At 36.9% G+C, this 14925-nt stretch overlaps 2 protein-coding genes across 2 annotated transcripts; one reads left to right on the forward strand and one right to left on the reverse strand.

Moving 5' to 3' along the window:
- Positions 1-255: 255 nt before the first annotated feature.
- Positions 256-5765, reverse strand: LOC141900836 (matrilin-1-like). The gene is made up of 8 exons (XM_074787886.1): positions 5609-5765; positions 3715-4297; positions 3114-3182; positions 2119-2685; positions 2009-2032; positions 1349-1924; positions 1142-1207; positions 256-812 (listed from the first exon to the last, which is right to left on the reverse strand). The coding sequence occupies exons 1-7, from the start codon at positions 5666-5668 to the stop codon at positions 1185-1187; spliced, it is 1902 nt and encodes a 633-aa protein (XP_074643987.1). The 5' UTR covers positions 5669-5765; the 3' UTR covers positions 256-812; positions 1142-1184.
- Positions 5766-8780: 3015 nt separating this feature from the next.
- LOC141915331 (mucin-2-like) lies at positions 8781-11488 on the forward strand. Its single transcript, XM_074806828.1, has 11 exons — positions 8781-8803; positions 8924-8985; positions 9069-9158; positions 9251-9424; positions 9574-9764; positions 9840-10193; positions 10269-10382; positions 10662-10842; positions 10920-11160; positions 11250-11388; positions 11453-11488. The coding sequence occupies exons 1-11, from the start codon at positions 8781-8783 to the stop codon at positions 11486-11488; spliced, it is 1605 nt and encodes a 534-aa protein (XP_074662929.1).
- Positions 11489-14925: the final 3437 nt, after the last annotated feature.

Raw genomic sequence — 14925 nt, forward strand, 5'->3', positions numbered from 1 at the left:
AATGTTAGTCTCCACAGGAATCTGTGTTAATGCGCAACTGCAGCAAGTGATAAATTGATTTCAATCGTAAAACTTTACTGTGAGGAATGTTGATGAATAATTTGATCGCTTACATTTCAACATCGAGAAAAATGATCCACAGACTTAAATATCTTCATTGAATCCTGTGCGGAATACATGAACAAATCCTTCCCAATTATTAGACGTCGAAATTCCAGATAAAGAACAAAAAGAAGCCGTTCAGATGTTTTACACGTAAAGATTCTTTGATTCTTTTTAAATTAATATAAATATACAAACGATTGTTTTTTAAATTAAGTGTTCGGAACTACACATTTATATATACACACACCAGTCTGCAATAATTACGTATTTAGCGAAAATCATTCATCAAAAAGCTTTCGACGACGACGACGACGACTGAATTAAACTTCATCAATCACATCGATAGTAATAACCATCATTAACCGTGTCCTAATATTCAGTAAACTAGCACAATTCGTGTATGAATACAACCCTTTACTGAACTTAGTAAAACAATGAAGAAATCAACAACACGAATCCATGAATTCTGATTTCAACGAAGCTCCATTATTTCAAATGCCTGGAATACCCCCTAACACCCCAACACACACACATAAGCCCGATCGTCTTCACAGAGGTCGTCTCTGACCCATTGTTAATCGTAGTTCAGTTCTATCGCACACGTGTATCATTTAGAATGTTCTCTTGGGTATTTCTTCATTTTTATGAAAACACCAGCCGGTAAATGCAAGATATCACTTAAATCACTCGAAATAGCAAGATTCAAACTGAAAATGAAAAGATATTCTACGTTAGTAACTAAATAGATGTATTCAATACGGATCATCTTTATTCATAGCTGGGTTTGCATGATGATGTATTTTTTAAAAAGCTGACATTGTGTTGACATTTAGGTTAGTATTTATCCTCCCAACTTTCAATGGAGGCAGTTGAAATTGGGTAATTATCACACGGGATCCTGTATTCAATTGATCATTCAACAGTATATAAATTACTCGCTAAATACCGGATAAAAAGTATCTGTATCTGCTCGTGAAAAAAAAACAGATTGCGGAAAAAACTGAACCTAAACCGCGCGTGTATGCTTAACACCTACCAGGAAATAACGTTGGGGTTTTTAACTCCAAATCGAATTTCTTTCAAGGAAATGTTCGTTCGGCAGCTGTAAAACAGAGAAAAAAATATATCCGTTATTCACATGTTCTTCACATTCAAGTCAAAGCGTTTTTAGCAAATGTGCTATTTTCAAAAAGCAGCGATTAGAAAATCAGCATTTTCAATGTGAAACAATATATAAACTAACCGCCACACGTTTCCAATTGTAATTCATCGATCAAAGCTGGTAATTTATCCGTATCATTCACTCGAAATACGAACTGTCGCGTTGAAGCTATATTGTTGAGTTCTTCATTGCTCACTTCGTCTCCGATACCGACTGCGAACAGTTTTATACCGACTTGTTTCGTAAATCTCGCCTGTTTCCTCGTGTACGCTCGGTTTTGTGATTTACCATCTGTTATTACGATTCCTATTTTCGGCATTTTACCATCCCGAGCTCCATTCGCTTCTCTGAAACTGTATCGTCTGGCAATTCGTAACGCATCGCCGATATTCGTGTCGCCTCCAGACTGTTCGATTCTGGAAATCGCTGCAACTGCTCCATTCTCGTCAGCGATGTATGAATCCAAATTGAACTGCACTCGGGCATAGGTTCCGAACGTCAGCACAGCAACTCGGGTTCCACCCGATCCTATTTTGAATTTTTTCACTAGTTTCTTCAGGAAGTCCAACTGTTTGGTGAAATCCTTCGGCCAAATACTGCTCGATGCGTCTAACATAACTACAACATCGGCGTGTGGTGTATCGCACTTCCTATGAGCTGAAAATACATAACAATTTAAACCCGAGATCTTTTTACAGAACGATGTTATCAATTCTGAAAATATTCACACGAGTTTCTTACCAGCTGCGTGATCAGGTTCATCATCTAAAATCATATAAAACAATGCGACGTTAGATACGAGCTGATCAGTCTATATATAGATTCATAACGTATTGAGATCTGAATGTTACCTCGGCAAGTTATCTGCGAAAGTCTTGCTTTTAATTGAGGCAGATCCGAGAATCTCGACACTGTGAATACGTTCTCTCCCAGAGGCCAAGAAGCGATCGAATCTAATTCTATTTTGTCGACTTTTGGACCGATTCCGACTGTCATCACGGTCACTCCGTTCTTCCTCAGTTTACGCGCTTCCAGAGCCGTTTCCGAACGATCTGCTGATTTTCCGTCAGTGAAAATGACGACAATCTTTTCGGCGTCTTTTCGCTGGTTTCCCTCCTCACCAAACCCCCTTGAATCTATAAATCTAAGCGCACGTGCTGTATTTGTGTTGCCTCGGATTTTCGTGATATTTTTTAACGCTGTTTGTACGTCAGACTTGTGTTGATATTGTTGCAGCGATATCGCCGATCGAGCCCATGTACTAAATGTGACTACACCTATTCTCGTTTTGGTTGGAGCTATTCTAAATTCATTGACGACACTCTTCACGAAATCGACCATTTTGCTAAAGTCTCCCACGTGAATACTATTTGAAGAATCGAGCGCGAATATAACATCAGTTGGTTTTGTTTTGCACGCTGGAATCAAACAATTCATTATTGATACGATGAGTTTAGAAAACATAACGACGCACATGAGAATGAAATACGTTAATCGCAAATCAACTTAGGTTTAGAACATGGTAAATCATATAAGATTAAAACCCACTGTATACAAATCAAAAGGTTAAAACGAAATCTATCAATCAAGAGATACAATGAAAAAAAGACATGAGGAATCGAGTAAATTTGTAGAACACCCCAGGGATTTAATCAAGTATCAGTAAATTGTTCACACCTGTAGATAGCTTCTAGAAAGAGTCCGAAATAAATTTTGATTTAATTCTCGATTGATAGATTTTGTTTTGATCTCTAAATTTGTATAATCTATTTTCCACTTCTGAGTACGCGGGCTAGTAGTTTCGATTGCTATAGGATGTGATTAAAAGCATGTGTTGAACACTTACTGATGTTACTATCATCATTGACGTAAGTCGGAACTGTCGTCATAGGTCGATCTGTTCCCGTTGGAGAAACTGAAATTTTAATGTTAGATTACAAATACCGATTACTAACAGACCACTTTATTCCGTTATATCCGTTCTTTATTATTATTCCGCTTAGCATTAGATTTTATCTCTAGCACAAGACTTCATGAAAGGAAGCTACATGGCTTCATCAGAAAAGCATCCACTTTTTTCAACTTGACCTGTTATTTTCATACAGTTCTCACATGGTAAATCAACATCGATTCTTTTGAACGATTGAAATCTAGGATACGATTTTGTCATCTATCCAAACTTATATGTAATCGCATTTTGGCATCGAACCAAAGACAACAATTATTGAAAGCAATCAAGGCATTCTGTAATCTAGAAATAACTTCCAGCAACAAACATTGAATCGGTGAGAAATGACTTAAAGAGCATCACACCTCTGATCTGAAACTATTTCTGGGTGAATGAATTGGGTAAATGATTCGATGCCAACCAATCAACATTTTTGATCAGATAACTTTAAAGAAGATAATTGCCATTAAAAAAGAAAAACAAAGAAGCTACTTCTTACCAGCGCACGATTTGTATCCAAGTTCTTGTTGGATTTGATCAAGTTTCTGGAAATCATTGACCATGAATACGTATGACTTTGATCTAGCGATGTTTCTCAATTCACTGATTTCCACGTATTTTCCGACACCGACTGCGAATACGACTATTCCCGCTTTCTTCGCCCTAAGAGCTTCGGTCTTAGTCCACGACGGTTCCTGCGAGTTGCCATCAGTGATAACTATAGCTACTTTCGGGATATTTTTACGGGCCTTTCCAGGCGCCAATACCCGCGTGCGCGCTAGTTTCAATGCATCAGAGGTATTGGTATGACCAGTTCTCTGTTTTATCCTGCCCAATGCTTTAATTACGTCGTCACGAGTCGAATATTTGGCCAAGTCGAAGTGTAATTTAGCATCTGTACTAAATGTTATAACTGAAACTCTTTTTGCTTCGGGCCCGACTTGCATGTTCTGGATCATATGTTTGACGAAATCCACCTGTCTGGTGAAGTTTGCCGCTAATATGCTCGTCGATTCATCCAGAATGAACACGATATCTGCCTGGCGACATATTTCTTCCCGATTGCTCCGACCGTTGGCAACCTAGTGAATGAAAATCTGGTTTACTCGAAATGTTTGGTAAAGTTCGTACTACTATTCTAACTATTCTGTAATGGTATTTCATTTTTAAACGAATAAAGCATGTTAAATTACTAATGGATATATAATCGTCTAAATTTCAATACTTTTTTTGTTTCGTACGATGTTGGATGTGTTTTTAATGGTGTAATTGGTTATCAAGTCGCTACTCCGCTCATGTCTAGACGGGCGAGCACTCGCCTCCTGTTCACTCATCAGTAAATCTTAGACACCGCATAATATATAAGGTTATGCACTCTTATTTGTTCATTATCAAAACAGAAAACAAGAGAATCAGATCTTACAACCTTTTTTTAGAAACATTACGACTAGTGATAATGATAGCGCGTTATTCGAAATATATAAATCTCAATAAATCTTTTTTTCGAAATTACTTCTCATCGGGAATAGAACCACTTTCACGCAGTAAACCTTCAAAATTTGAAGAAAAGTCATATCTATGATATTCTTGACAATTTGGAATGATGAGTTCAACTATTGAAAGCTATGGATGCCGCCATGCGTCAATGAAATATGTTACTGTCATCGCAAGTGTTGCCTCGGTCAATATTAGTTGCTGATGCGTTACGTGTTGGGCACATATTGTACTTCTGACAACAGATTGACGAGCTTCAAGCGAACTCAAAATCATTTACATCAAAATTCAGGAATTAAACCAAAAGAAAAAAACTTGCTCTGCATATCACGTCCAATAGAAATATAAACCACAATTATCAAATATAGAATATAGAATCCGAAAAGTTTTCATGAGCTGATATTTCATTCGACGTTTCGACTTAATCCTCATGATTGATATATTCTACGATTTGGTATCTTCAGGAATACCAAAATAGTAGAAAATTAGTTCAATGAAACTTTTCGAACTACATTTTTTCTTTTGTTTTGATTTGATGTATGTTACAACACTGACTAAAAGTTCCATCAGGATTATTAACAAATATTATATACTAATTTGATCCGATGATTCGAGTCTTCCCTACTAGTCTCATCTTCAAGGAAACGGAATCACATCTGTTACGAAATTATTGACTATTCTAGATAATAAATCGAAGACAAATCCTGATTTTATGGTTTTGTTATTTGAAATTAATAGAATCGAAATTACACGAAAACGAACACGATTTCAACACATGTCGCATTAGAGCTCGCAAAAAACTAATAAAACCAAACTGGTGAAAACGTAAAATAAATCGTAACAAAAACATAAACCGATCATTTCAAGAAATCAGTTATAATCAGTCGAATTTCACTTACCCCAACTGTGACCAGAATCAGAACGATAAAACTGGTGAAAGTCATTTCGACGCTTTTCATCTTGTTAAACTGTTGAGAAGTTTGAATCGACGAAGCGCGCACCTCTATTTATACCGTTTTGAAGCCGGAAATTCCTCCACTTTAGGAGGATAGTACTCCCTATCACAATGACGTCACGGGTACTGCACCCACACATAGCTTTACAATGAACGACCATGATGTAATGCGTGTTCCTGCAATCAACACTCGTCGAAAACCATTACTTCAATTATATCCGTTTTGTGTCATACTTTTTTCTGCGTCTGTTCGAAGCCCATAAATGGCAGCGATTTTATTGTCCTAATTCAAACTATCAAAACAACATTTCTGAATACAAACTAAAACATCGATTTTAATATTAACAGGAAACGAAAAAATATAGCAATTGGAAAATGCGTTATTTGGCTTCCTCTTTATCTGGATGTTTATTGTTATGTGTTTTGAGGATATTTTGTAAACAAAGATAAAATAATCGTTGTGTATGTTTAAAAGTATATACAAAAACTCGAATGAACTTCTAACTGGTTTAAAATGCGTTTATAGTTAAACCAAAGAAGTCGCTAGAAAAATAGCTGACATACTAAAATACTTACTCACACAACTTGGACAATTTCTTTTTTAAAGTAAAAGGGCATCTATGTGCGTCGTAACGATTTCCCGCGGTAGCTAGCGCGCTCTGCGTTCATTAGAACATTCGAGAATCAGTGAGGAACACAGATAGCGACCTAATCTCATCTCTCCCGATAATAGGATCTTAATCATTATCTCGAATTCAAACACAATTCATCGGGACCCGGTTCTAACTGGATCTAAAAGATTAGAGTTAGAACATTGAAAAATGTAGTCATCTCGAAGTTAACTCGAAACATTGCAAATGAACTCAGAGCCAACTCTTAACTCACGGATTCTTCGTAAAACACTCTTTTTGGAGGAATTATTTTATGATTATTCATCTGACAAAACAGACGTTCATTAAGTGTAGAATGTAGGCCGTCACGAACCCCAGTGATGATTCACGAATGGAATTTTAATTGACGTCAAAGATTGATCGCACGAGGTTTAGATTCCAGAATTTTTAAATTCAAGCAATCAACTAATGCGAAACAATATTTCTTGTTTTTGTGTTATTTTTTCGAAATTCCTAACCTCATTTGTGCGAAAAAATAGAACTATTACATAACTATTACATGACATTTAGACTGAAGCAGTGACAAATCGATATCATATGAAACCGTAAAGGTCAATAATCGTGTAAAACGTATAATTGAAATTGTTCTTCAAAAGTAAGAATAGAGAATTTAGAAGTGCGTATCTTCACTCATAAATCTCTTCATTTCAAATCCACTTTAAAATGATTTTCCGCGCATATGTAACATGTATCTGTCGCAGAGACAGTCAGAGAGAGAGGGAACGCTTCGATCAGCTAAAATTTTAATCGATGATGTTTAACCAACAATCGGAAGGTAATTAAGAACAATGGTGTTCGCCTTCTGTTGTCCGTCCATTAACAATAGACTGATGAAACGAGTTGCAACCAGTGACAAAAACAGCTTGTCAGTACTGCGACATGTCATGAATTCAAACCGTGATTTCTCAGTTAAAATCCATTTGACCAATCACCGATCTGACACCCTTCAAACCTCAAATATCACATCTTGTAAGTTTCATAACGAGGCGAGGGTATAAAAAGCCCTTGCGCGACTTTCAGAAGCGTTTTACCTCGGCCAACCGAGCGGGCAACGTTTCATTAAAACCCTCGGAAGAAAGGATAATTCTAATATTCTCTCACAAGTCGGAAGTAATCGAAAAAAAGAGAAGAACTTGAAAGCATATTTTTATCCGCAAGGCAGCGATGAGTGGGTCTTTAAACCACCATCTTCTAGGACTGGTTTTATGGATAATTGTGACCCTGCAATCGACTAGTGCTCAGTAAGTAAATTCATTTAAATTCATTGAAAAAATGACGTATTTAAAAGTCGTGAAAACTTATCAAAGTTGTACGACTTTTTATCTTAATCAAAAACCATACTATTGCACTATGAGAACGTTTAGAATATGTTATTGTTCATGGACTTTCTGGATTATTTGATATGAAATTGGAAATTATTACCTGATGCAACATTTCTATTCCGAATGAATTAAAAATACATTTTTTAAACTAACCAGTGGTGGTGATGATATATTGAATAAGTGAAACAGAAAGTATATGAGAATTCAAAATCGCAAACGTAAGAATAATGATACATCCAGTATGGCGGCATCCTGATGACAATTAAAGTCTTGTCGCTCCCAGAAACAATTTAATGTAAATTAATTTTCTATTTATGATTATCTTTTTGAAAAATGAAATAATTTCTATTCATGTTTGTCAGCTGTAGTCTTATTCCCGTGAAAATGAACAAACATTCGTACGATAAGAACGTGTATTTTCTGTTGTGATTTTGAGAAAGATTTTGAACAAAAGATTTAATCGACGCGTCATTATAACATAATGAGAATGAAAAATGATGTGTGCAATTCATTACAGCAGTTTCAACTGCACCGGCTTGCGTAAGCGCTGTATCCATCATAGACTACTTTCATTACAGAGATATCTTTCTTGTCTGGTAAATATACAGGTCCAATAAGCCCCGTTCACGTTATTTCTATTCACAAACACAGACATGGTCCACTCTAAAATTTATAATCGACAATTTAGGTCTGCCAAATTGGTCCGTTACAAATAAGAACAGAATTCGTTAGTGTGATCGCTTCGTCCGTTCTAAATTGGATCGCACTGAATTTAGAACGTTTCAAATAACGCAGTTTGGACGCGGCTAATATCTCATTTATATTTGTACCCATTTCAAGAATTTTTCACCAATCTTGAAATTGATTGAGCGAACAATCACGGATTATAACTATATATATATATATATATGTATTTATTTTTTCATTATAAAGGACCCAACACAGATGTAATGTAACCAAAATCGAACGAACAGAAAAGCGAGTAAAATGCTCAGAATATCTAACGCAGACGATAAGCGGTTACGATTTGGACCAAGATGCCACGGTTGGATTACAAGGTCTCACTAACCAAGAATTACAGTCTAAGATTGCTGAATGGATTGAACATAAAGACGATCCAAATATGCCAATGTGCATCTTTGCCAGGTAAACTCAAATGCTGCATCTTTTTATAATCTATAAGTAAATCCCACTTCTCGTTGAATTACATGTTTATTACGCTTGAATTGCTGTTCACTATCAGGACACAAATGTTTCTTTCTTCAGAAAACAGCCAATAGTGACAGAAGAATGCTGTTTGGGCTACACAGGAACCAACTGTGACATCCGTAAGTTGGACTGAATATGAATGAAAATGACATGAATTAATCGATTTCTATATTGTATCATTATATTTCTTTGATAATTTTAGCAAAATGTGATAAAGACTGTCTAAACGGCGGAACGTGTTTATCTCTGGTTGAAGGATGCAAGTGTCCTACCGGATTTGATGGTCGCGCATGTGAAGATGACCTCTCTTGTAAGGATTAGAAAACTTTATCTACTACAGAAATAAAGGTTTCATATACATTACATATTTTCATTGTATTTTAGTAATCACGTCAACCAAGAAATTCTGTTATAAAGGACACAAATGCAATTTCGGTCGAGCTAAAGGTTTCGAAGTGAATGTTACCGAATACTCAGACTGTTGTCAAAATGGAGGTGTATCTTGGGGCCAGTCTGGAGATTGTCAGCTATGCTCAGATAGCAGCAACCAAACAGGAGGTATATCAAATCAATCAATTTTTCAACAACATTCGATCAACAATTATTTTTTGGAAGACGTGAATTTATAAAGCACGATACGCAAAATATCTTCGTACGAAATATCTATCTTTTGTATTAAAACGTTTTTGTACGTATGAATGTTACAGTGATTGAAAAGATTAAAAAGCTGAATTTCGCAACCTGTGCCAGTTATGGAAAAACTAACTACAGATCCTTTGACGGACTTACATACCAATTCGGCGGTAACTGCAAATACACAATGGTAGCACCTCCGAATGATCTATGGTATTGTAAAATGAGGTTGAAGGATGCTGAACACGCGTCCAGATTGACAAAGGTAAAATAATCAGGTTTTCGTTACGTTATCTGAATATCGAAGGAAAATCATTAATACAATTATCAATAATCGCAGGAAATCGAATGCAAATTTGATGAAGTTAACATTTGGGTTATGCAAGAAGACAGTATAAAATATGGACCGAGTAGAAACAATCTTCAATCCGTAACTGGAATCACCATAACGAACGGTTTTGCCGAAAGTGGAGTTATCATAGAAAAACTCGGTGATTTCTACCGTTTGGAAAGTGAGATCAGAGGTATAAGAATCAAGTGGACCAAAGATACTGCATATTTCACTGTAGAAAAGGGAATTCACCACGAAGGGAACTTGAAGGGTCTTTGCGGTGATTATAACAGCAATCCGTCAGATGATATGGCTGGGTTCAGTAACCCCGCTCAGTTCGGTAATAGTTATAAGGAGCCAGGTGTAAGTATATTAATTATTGATTCCATGTTCACATAATAGAATAAACATTTACAACGATACCGATTGATGTTTTAGTGTTTGAATGCTGGTACAGTTGGTTTTACTTGCGAATCGGATGCCGATGAAAGGGAAGCGGAAATGAAATGTTTACCGATCAAAACTAAGATATTTTCTGCTTGTCAGTCAGCCGTGAGTAACCATAATTATCCAACATCCCTAACGTTAAAGAACGACGCATGTTCATCTGGCCAAGAACATGCAAGTCTGTAGCCAGGAACCTTCAAGTGTAATTCTTTAATCTAAAAAAGGAAAGCTTGTCCTCCAAAAGCAGGACAAAACAAGAAAAAGAGCTAACCCTTTATAGCCCATCAATAACTCTTATCCTAGCTAGGCCCACCTCGAAGTTTAGAAGTTTGTTTTGTATGAGGCCTGAGATCGTTACAACGCCATGTCTTATATAATCCTTAGGTTGATCTGGAAATGTGGTTCAAGAATTGCGTCAATGATTACTGTTCAGCGCTAGCTGATGTTGATTACCCGGAAGGTAAAACGGCTGTGATTTGTACCACATTCGGCGCTCTGGCTCGGGAGTGTGCAGCGTCTTCAAGTGGAACTATTCAGATATCGTGGAGAAAAGCTGATCTGTGTCGTAAGTCACTCGAACGTTTATCCTTAATTGTATTCTTCGAAGCGAATGAAATTAATTATAATCAAATATCTTTGCAGCGAGACAATGTCCCGACGGTATGGAGTACTCTGAACACATGCCATCGTGTCCGCGAACCTGTGCTAATCTCTATCAGATAATGTCCAGTGATTGTATCTCAAATGTTGTTCCCGGATGCCGGTGTAAAACTGGAACTTTCCTCTCGGAAGGCAACTGTACTGCAGCTGAAAAATGTCCATGTTATTATCAGAAAAAGAAATACGAATCTGGAGAATTCGTAATGAACGAATGTAATAAATGGTAAATAGTTATAGTGTTGGTGACTGTATGAATACGTGTGAAATCAAATGAAAATGATTGCCGAATGTAATTTGAATATATTTCTTTAGCTCTTGTAATGCTGGTCGGTGGAGCTGTACGAAGAAACGATGCCCGAAAAAATGTAAAATTCTAAACGATCACGTTTTCCCGTTCAGCGGTAATTCGTACACGATGAAAGGTGGTGATTGTGAATTTGTGGCGATTGAGGTAAGACATTGACCCCAAGCTGCAAGCAGTATAAAAAAGTATTACATCAAAATCTGTGTTACAGATAATCCTACAATCATCGTGTATTATTATATCGTGACAAGCTGTACTTTGTCTAATGTCCTTTTTAGACCGATTCCAGCTTTGAATGACTTTTTTATGCGGTCCTGGTCGCGTTTCTGTGATTTTGAATGGTTATGATACAGTCCTCTAGCTAGCTTTAAATCTCCATTCACATTTAAGTTCGTTTTAGTGCATTTTATTGTTAATAATCTTAAACCGGCACTATTTCTGTATAGTCTTGTCATAATCATTTCCTAAGGTCTAGTATAAATTCTGCAGTATTCTTAACCCTATGAAGCAGTTTAAAATGAACTTCCTATTAGTGCAGTCTAGTCTTCAGTTACCGCCTCAGGCCGATCAGGTTTTTGCGTTCACAACTGGTTTGATTTTCATGATCTTATGTTATATTGCAAAACAAACATCCACGGAGAAAAACGCTGGTCTACCAGTAGAATAGCCCGTGGATCATAAGATTAGAATCCATTTTATAGAAATTTAAAAGATAAGACACAAAATTTATTTATAAAAAATAAGATCAAAACACACGACTTTTCTGGCTCTCTCTAGAGACCATCATTAGCCGATAGCTTTAAGCTTTTTTCGCCCTTTTAGCGCCATATAAGAGTAAGATCATTGATAAATCATTAAAATTCTTTTTAGCCAATGCTGAAATATGCGAATAGTTCAGATACACGAACTCAGCTTGAGGTAACAGTGTCCGGAGATTGTGCGAATGGACAGTTATATCAATGCGACAAGAAAATAAACATCAAATCGAACAACGTAGCCATGTCCATCGAAAAGGATTGTGTACTGAAGGTTGAGGGTATTCAGCAAAGACTTCCATATCATAACTCGGAAAAGGGAATCTACGTGAAGAAAGGAAACTCAATTTTTGCGATAATTAAAGTATTTGGTGCAGAAATATTGTATGATTGCAGAAAACGAATGCACGTGATCCTCTCTCCGTTCTTCCTCAACAAAGTAAGAAAATAAAAACTAATCGGATGATTGATATGAGATGAATATAATAAACGGATGGAATAATAGCGACAAATTTGCCGTAATTTTTTGTATAGATTCAAGGTATATGCGTAACAACTAATCCCGAAGGTCTACGATACGTGCCGAGAAATGAACAATTCCAAGATGGAGAAATGGCTTTCTTGAAAAGTTTTAGAAAACCAACCGCGTGTTTTGACAACGATAAACAAGTGGATCTCATAACCGAAGCTTGCATCAGCGACAAAAGCGTAAGTTGTTGTTTTAGATAAAACAGTTCGTATAATTTTGAGCCGAGAAGAAACACAATATCCGTGTACGATGATTATACGTGAGCAACGCCTGTTGATGTCTAATAATCTTTAGCCGAAACTTCGCTCAAATATATATACACTTCTATTCAAGAACTTTTCATTTTTTGGCTGAAGTATTTGTGAGATATCTCGCGTTTAATTTGCAATCTTATTCAGATACGCGGTAGGCCTATATTGGTTTTTTTTCAATACCGTTTTAGCGCGAAACGGAAGCAAAAGAGAAATGTAAAATACTCGTTGATGAAAATGGGCCGTTTGCAGCTTGTAAGGAAGCCTTGTCTGAAGATCTATCGGTATATTACCAATACTGTCTCGATGATATCTGTCTATCATCGATTGACCAAGTAACGCAACGTAAAGCCCAGTGCGATGCGATCGCTAGTGCGTCGCAGGCATGTGCTAACGCAGGCGTCATCGTTAATTGGATAAAGACAAATGGCCTGGAGTTCTGTCGTAAGTTTTCACAATTCTAACTAGTTAAAACTGGAAATTTGGTTTGTAAGAAACAACTATACGAAAGTAAATTTTGCGTTTTTAGTAAATGTTTATAGCTGCGATGGTGGCTCGAGCTACGACGAGTGTTCCGATTGGTGTCGAACTGATTGCCGAGATTTGCAAGTCTCGCCTGTATGTGACAAGTCCAAGAAACACTGTGCTCCCGGGTGCGGTTGTAAAGGAAAGAAACTGCGAGATGATCATGGCGATTGTGTGGATGTGAATGAATGTACCTGTTATAATCAATTCGACATGATCAGTCCCATTAAGAATGCCGGTGATGAAATCAAGAGAGGCTGCGCTCAATGGTAAGTCAATAATCGCATAAATCAGCCATGGATATCACCGGTATACAATATCGATGAAATGTTTGCTACTTTAAAAAAGTATATTCATCTTATTTTGGAAATAATTCTATTCATGAAAATTATTATCAGTAATGAATTAAATATCCCATATTTCTAAAGGCAGTTGGAGAAATGTTCAACATCATTAATGTCTACTCTGAGTGTTCATATTGTTTCGGTTCAACTTTGTAAAAAGATTATATGAAAATAAAAAAATCAAATCACATCACATCATGTCAGTCATCATTATTGCTTTTAGTACGTGTGCGAATGGTACATTCATCTGTGGAAAGGAGACATGCGCAGAAAAAGTAATCTGTCCTAAGAATCAGGTGTATAGTCAAACTAGGCCATGCTTGAAACGTTGCAGCGACGCCGGTTTCCAGTCGACATGCGTTAGTCGAGGAGAAGGATGTGGCTGTCCAGCCGACAAAGTTCTATCACCGAGCGTAAGTATCAAAGATACATTTAACTGAAATATGAATTTATCTTAAAACAAAACTTAATCTCATTGAATTTCGTGCTGATTGATTTATCAGGGTCAATGCGTCGACCAAAGCGAATGTCCGTGCGTGATGGGAGACAAATTCTATCCATCGAATTCCACGATGAAAGACATGTGCAAGACATTGTAAGTTCATTTGAAATAGATCCCTCGAAGTTGTTGATATTGCTTGTAAAGTCGATAGTTTAATACATCGATATCTTTCGAGTATAATTCACCGTTATGAAAAATGTGTTTTTTTCAGCGTTTGTGAAAACAGTGTTTGGGTGCAGAAGGGCGATCCAAACGTAGAATGCCCGGCGGTGTGTGTAGCTACTGGGGATCCTCATTACAGGACATTCGATAAGAAAGACTACGATTTACAAGCCCATTGTAAGTTAACGCTGGTCAGAGACGTAAATCAAGTATTCGACGTAACCGCAGAAAATGTAGAATGCGGAACATCTGGAGTCGCGTGTACAAAATCAGTTGTGATTTCATATAGAAATCACATCGTTCATTTGTTGCGCGGAAAAGACCTGCAAGTTGATAATGCGACCATTGACAAGAATGCAGCTGAATTCGAGTTAGACGGCATAAAGATCCAAAATATAGGTCTTTTCAAATCGGTGATACTCGAAAAAGAAGGCTTTCAATTGATGTGGGATGGTGGCACTAGGGTGTACACATTCCTCGATCCAAAATGGAAAAACAAAGTTGAAGGTCTCTGTGGAAACTATAACAATGATATAGATGACGAATTTCTAACCTCATCGGGAACGATTGAAACATCGATATCAGCATTTGGTGAATCTTGGGCATTAGATTGTGT

The sequence above is a fragment of the Tubulanus polymorphus genome, chromosome 1 (assembly GCF_964204645.1).
Source record: "Tubulanus polymorphus chromosome 1, tnTubPoly1.2, whole genome shotgun sequence".
NCBI classification, from domain to species: Eukaryota; Metazoa; Nemertea; class Palaeonemertea; order Tubulaniformes; family Tubulanidae; genus Tubulanus; species Tubulanus polymorphus.